The sequence below is a fragment of the Danio rerio genome, chromosome 7 (assembly GCF_049306965.1).
Source record: "Danio rerio strain Tuebingen ecotype United States chromosome 7, GRCz12tu, whole genome shotgun sequence".
NCBI lineage: Eukaryota > Metazoa > Chordata > Actinopteri > Cypriniformes > Danionidae > Danio > Danio rerio.
Window position 1 is genome coordinate 53,612,684 of NC_133182.1, and position 6,163 is coordinate 53,618,846.

The 6,163-nt window shown below is 36.7% G+C and overlaps 1 protein-coding gene across 1 annotated transcript; it reads right to left on the bottom strand.

Annotated features, from left to right (window-relative positions):
• Positions 1-1,082: 1,082 nt before the first annotated feature.
• Positions 1,083-5,517, bottom strand: bmp15 (bone morphogenetic protein 15). The gene is given in 2 exon segments (NM_001020484.1): positions 1,083-2,234; positions 5,058-5,517. Coding segments are annotated over 2 exon segments (1,155 nt in total). The 5' UTR covers positions 5,404-5,517; the 3' UTR covers positions 1,083-1,425.
• Positions 5,518-6,163: the final 646 nt, after the last annotated feature.

Consider the following 6,163-nt stretch of genomic DNA (forward strand, 5'->3'; position numbering starts at 1 on the left):
TAAAATGGCAACTTTGAAGATCTTTACTGCTGGATATACTGTTGTCCTAAAAACTAAAAAAAAAAAAAAAAGTAAATAAAAAGATCTTATGCATTAAAAACAGTATAGCAGAAAATTTTAAAGCCTTGACTTTTCCAAACCGCGATATACCTTAAACACTGTTATTGCCCCATGCCTACATACACCATAGAATTGGTGCAGCAGAACACTTTGGCAGTTTTAAAACCTTGACTTTTCCAAACCGCAGTAAACCTTGACAACCGTTCTCGTCCCATGCCTATTGAATACAAGACCAAAATCCAGTTTTTATGCCATCTAGCACCATTTTCTTTTTATGGTGCATTGTCTATGTCCATAAAGACTCAAACTGCAAATGTTTTGCTATAACCTAATTATTTTTTCCCCGAGTTAACGAATAAAGCTTTACACTTTATTTTGGAATACATCATATTCTGAGCATGATAAAATTCTTCAAAAAATGACAAGTATTTTCAAAACATTCTCCAAGCGTGTCACAATTTTTTTCTGCATGTAGATAAAGACTGAGCACATATCTTAGGCTACTAAATGAACTTTCACCCACATTTACAGCAGTTCTATAACATCAAAGCAGCCAGTTCAGAGCAGCTTTCCTGCAGACTGCTGATATTTACCAGAGCTAAAGCACAGCCGGGCGAGAGTGTCCTCTACTGACCAATTCCAAACAGCAAATGACCACACAACAAGCACGTCTAAGTTTGCTTTCATTTTTTTTTTTACAAAATACATATTTTATTTCATTGTCTTTCATCGTGACATTAAAACATCAATTCGGGTGCATGGACTTGCATTCCTCACTACTGAGAAACACATCTACGACAGTCTCTTTCATACACTTACTGCATGGTTTTCATTGAGGTAATGCAAAAACAGCATCTGCTCCTTTTCTCTCATTGCTTTCGGTCTGTGCTTTCAGAAATCCAGCAGACACGAGCTATAATGGCCAAAAGTCAACAGACAGGGCCCTTTTGTGCTTCATCATTTTTTTTCTCCTCCATTTTCTTTTTTTTTTTTCCAGTCCAGTGTTAATAAAGTGCCAAAATTCTCCAACTTTGCTCCCTCTCCATAAATACATTATGAAAGATGTCACATTAATACACACTAAATGCAGGACACACACACACTAGATCAAATAACATACACATACAACGAGTAAACAGAAAAGAAAAACATGTACATATACAGAATAGCTCATTCACCTTATTCATACCTACATCCCCAGAAAGTCTGTATGCAAGAGATGGTGTTAGTTATGCACAAGAAGTGGAGCAACAGGCAAATCCAACCTGGCATGCCCATTTCTTTTGGTTTAGTTCCTCAATTGTGTCGGCAAGACTGCCCTTAAGCACCAATCAGGTCTTTTCCATTCTTACCACAAGCCCAAAGTCATCTGCAGGTGCAGGAGTCTGCAATCATGTCCTCGTATTCTTTATAATCTATTTGTCCATTACTCCCCATCACTAGCATGCTCATACGTTTGTATTTATAAGGAACGCAGGAGGGCAACGGGATATCCGCTACACCCAGCTCGCTGATGAACGTCTGCATGATGGCGTGGTTGGGCGAATTGTAGCCGTAATGCAGGATGCGAGGACAATCTCCCATGCAGTATCCAGGATTGTACTTGTGGGGTGCAATGACCCAGTGGTCCCACCCCAAATCTTTGAAGTCCACGCTGGAGGAGTACAGCTTGCAGTTGTTTTTGGTCACTCGGTTCAGCCCCTGCTTGAAGTTTGGGATATCAGAGACGATGCTGCCAGACTTTTTAGACCGACGGGTCCTGGGACGGGAGAGTGGCGGGAAGCTCTTCCCCCACTCCACCGGGTGCTTGTTCTCCTCCAAGAAGAGCAGCAGAAGAGGAGCACGAAGATGGTGTTGAGGTGGGAAGCGCTTCCGATGTGCAACAGATCTTTTGTGCTCCGGCTTTGTGCACCAATAACGAGCAAAGAAAGATACGTGGCCATCTTTTGACTCGGACACATGGTCTGTGACGTCGGTCTCTGTCCACCGGCTTCGGGGGCCCATAGTGATCCGGTCACCCTCAAGAGGATTTTGAAGAGACGTGACACTCGCCTCACAGATGTAAGGAAGACGTGATGACATGGGAGACCTCAGGTGCATGAAAGACGCCTTCACCAGTTTGTCCAACAAGAGGTCATTCAGTTCATATTTCACTGTGTAGGTGTACTGAAGATCTAGTCCGTCGTGATTTACAGATTGGAGAGAGATAATGAAAAGGAAAAAAAAAAAAAAAACTTACTATGAGCCTAGATTTCAGAAACATGCATCTAGAATTTCTTTCAATGACTATATAGAACAGTACACTCTTAAAAATAAAGGTTCTAAATACACTGAAAAAAGTGTAGCAGGCAGAACTGTTGCAAACAATTTATTTGTGTTGAATTTAAACAAACAAATTAAGTTTAATAATGTTCAACTTAATTTGTTGATATAAATTCAACACAAATAAATTCAACACACAAATTGTTTACAACCACTTAACATAAAAAATTTAGTAAATCCAAGAAATCATCTCTGAATAATTTTTTTTTAGGTGTAAGGCTGGGTGAATAAAATCTCGGTTAATTAAACATTTAAACTCTCTTACGATTAATGAACAATTATTTCATTCATTTGTTTTATTTTTATGCCCTAAAAATTCATTGACAAAGTTTTTTACAGTAAAAATACCAAGTGAGAGATTTCTGAATGAAGGGATCATTATTTGATTTTAAAATAATAGAAGAAAACAAACTCTCCAAGATTATTTATTGAACATCAACGTGGAACAACTGACATTTCCTCATTAAAAAATGTAAAAAAATAAATAATTTGCACTTTTGGAAACAAATTTTGTTCAAAGTTTTTCATATTAAAAGTAAAAAAGCAACATATCTTCTAAATAAAATAACTACTGTATATGCTCTAAATCAGGGGTGCCCAAACTTGATGACAGGCCAAAAACTAAACATCATTGATAGCCATGGGCCGATGGTAAATACACCATATTTTTAAGGCATATACTATTTTACATTATAGTTGCCATGGGTAATTTCCTATCTTATTTTACATTATTTAAAAAAAAACTAAAAACATTGCTTTAAATCGTATTAACTAATGCATTATATGTTTTTTTATTATAATTGTTACAATAAAAACATAAACAAATCACATTTATAGCACAGTGGAGTTCAATGCTGAATACATTACTCAAGCAGAATCTACCTTTGCCTTCATTTGCTCACTGATATCTCAGGATTGTCCTCTATCGGGTATGTACATTTAAAAAAAAATCTGAATCATTTAATTGAAACGTTAAACTTGCATTAGCTTTTTGCAGCTCAGCAATAAAACAAACAAAAAGTTATATTAAATTAGAAACGACAGTCTTTAAAGCATCCCAATTATTCTCCCCCTCTTCTCAGATAGGACTGTGGTCCAAATCAAAGGTTTGGGCATCTGTGCTCTGAATAACATTTTAAACTGTGCACTTCTCGAATCTTCTGTAAACAAATGTTTCACCTTAAATAATAATTTTAATGCAATAGAAAATATGCCGTCTAAAGGCATCCTTGGCGCAGCTTATAATCATAGTTAATGTATATTGATTTTCATTACTTTTCGATTACTCGTCCAGCCCTAGTGCTAAATAAGGGGTAGCTGTTAATTTTTTTTTTTTTTGCAAAATAATCTTTCAAACTATAAGTCTTAAAAGGTTCCCTATGGCATCATCTTCCATTGCAAACGAAACCTCTTAGATGTTCTTTACAATAGTGAAGTCTGTTGTTATAAGAACGGCTCTCTGAAAGGTGCTCCATAAAATGGCTTATATATGCAGTGGTGTAAAGAAACAATTACAAATACTCAAATTACTGTTGTCGGGCAGTTTTTAATCAGGAATTGCAATTTAGTAAAAAATAAAAAATAAAAAAAAGTGTGTACTTTTACTTTCCCTTGAGTACATTTGTAGTGTGGTATCGGTACTTTTACTCCACCACTTTCCTTCAAATTGCAGTCAGTACTTTATTTTTTCTTGTGTATGAGGATTGGCTTAGTACTTGGCATCAGTCCTGTGAATCTTGTCCAATCAAATCACATGGAAAGTAAATTGCATCATACTGAACTACCTTCATAAATGCTGCAAACTGTTTGAAAGCATTTAAAGTGTCCAAGAGGATTAAAAGTCAAAATCTTTACACGCAATGACCAAGAGACTATTCAGACTGCTTATCACTAATGAGAAGATGGCAAATGCTCACTGTATGAAGACTGAAATAATCACTAAATGCACTACAGAATGTTACGTTTACACACCCTAACAAACATATTGCATGTAAATGCATGAGCCGTTCACAGTGTAATACTCACTACTCTTGAGTACTTTTTTAAAAAAGCTACTTTTAACTCTGAGTAATATTTACAAAAGATACCTTCACTCTACACTTTTTGGCCAAGCAATGGTACTTTTACTTGAGTATGATTTTTTCAGTACTCTTTCCACCACTGCATCTATGACATCAGTACAAGAGCAGAGCATTTTTTTTTACTTTAACAATATTGTCATATCAGTAAAACACTTTTCCAACATAAAGATCTCAGCAATCGAAAGGTCAAATGAATGCAGAAGGTTCTTCGTAGAACTGTCAATTCTAATGTCAATAATGTTTAACATCTATGGGGCCTTTTTGAGGCTCAAAAGTTTCTGAATGGTGGAAGAAGGTTGCTTAGTGATGTAAAATGTTCTTGACACCAATAACTAATCACTGAAAAGCTTTTCTGGGGACCAACATGGTTTAAGGCTTAATCACTGTTTATGGGAGGCAACCTCTGTTTTTAAGAGTGCAGATTTCATTAACAACAGTAAAGAATCTATAAAGATATATTCCCCGCATTATATTCAATAGGATGCTAACAATTGCAATAAACATTTTAGGAGTCTAGAAGAGAACTAGAAATAATCATATGATGCATAACATATGGATTAAAGGATGTAAATGAGAAATGATAGAGTGCTTTACCACTTGATGTTGGGAGAAAGTGTTTTTCAGTGGTTGATGCTTGAAGCAGTCTTATGGTGTTGGACCCAAAAATCTTGTGCTGCTTTGGTCGTCCATCTGCATCCGCCGCTATCCTGTATAGACTCAACATCAGTCGCATGCCATCATCGTCAGTTCGGCTTTCTACGGGAGGTCTAAAATGAGGGTTTCTCCTTTTTGGGTGTCGATTTTGGTGAACTTCTGTACTGGCGACGCCAAAATGTGACGGGGAGGCCATGTTTCCGGCCACGCGCGTGAATATGTGCAGCACAAACAAACAGGACAGTACGCAGAGTCTCAGACCGTTGGGGCCGCTGGTAGCCTTCATGTTCAGCCCCTCGTACGCACGAGTGCCACCTGAAAGGCTACCATCGTCTAAGACAATCAGCGGGCGGAATTCAACCTGAACATCAGCTGACGGCCACAAACTTTCTGGTGCGCCTCTAATCGTGTGACGTCATGTCCAATTATCCGTCAAACGTCAAAGGCCGCATTCGTGTGGTTTATATCCGGTATGGAAATTAAGTGCACAGGAGTTTATTTCCAGAACCCACATTCAGTTTATTGTATTATTTTTCATAAGTCAGATGTACATTGCACTCTTATTTTCATTAAAACCAACTGGCCAATCAAGTATATTAATACAATTTTAATCCATAGTTTGGTAGTTAATTATGGCATATTCAGTGGGCATCTAGATATGAATCTGCTGTGCTTGCTGCCTTGTCTGAATGGTCTGAACTAAATAATTTATACATGACACATGTATTATTTCTCCATTTGTTTGTCATTTTTTATTCCTAACATGTTTACTATTTAAAATGTAGTTTTATGTGACGTAATGTCACAATCAATTACATATCAAACGTCATTTTACAATTCATTTAAACCGTATGCTATTAGGTCTAAGTTCATTCAAAATATTGATTGGAGGAAAGTTTGGGTATTACCTAATAAAAATCTAATTACAAATAAAATCTAAGAAAATACTACACACATATTACCCTATAAAGCCTTTTAAACCAGATTTATTGAAGACATGGATGCCAATTGTTCATTCTGTTTATTATACCCAGAAACAGTACCTT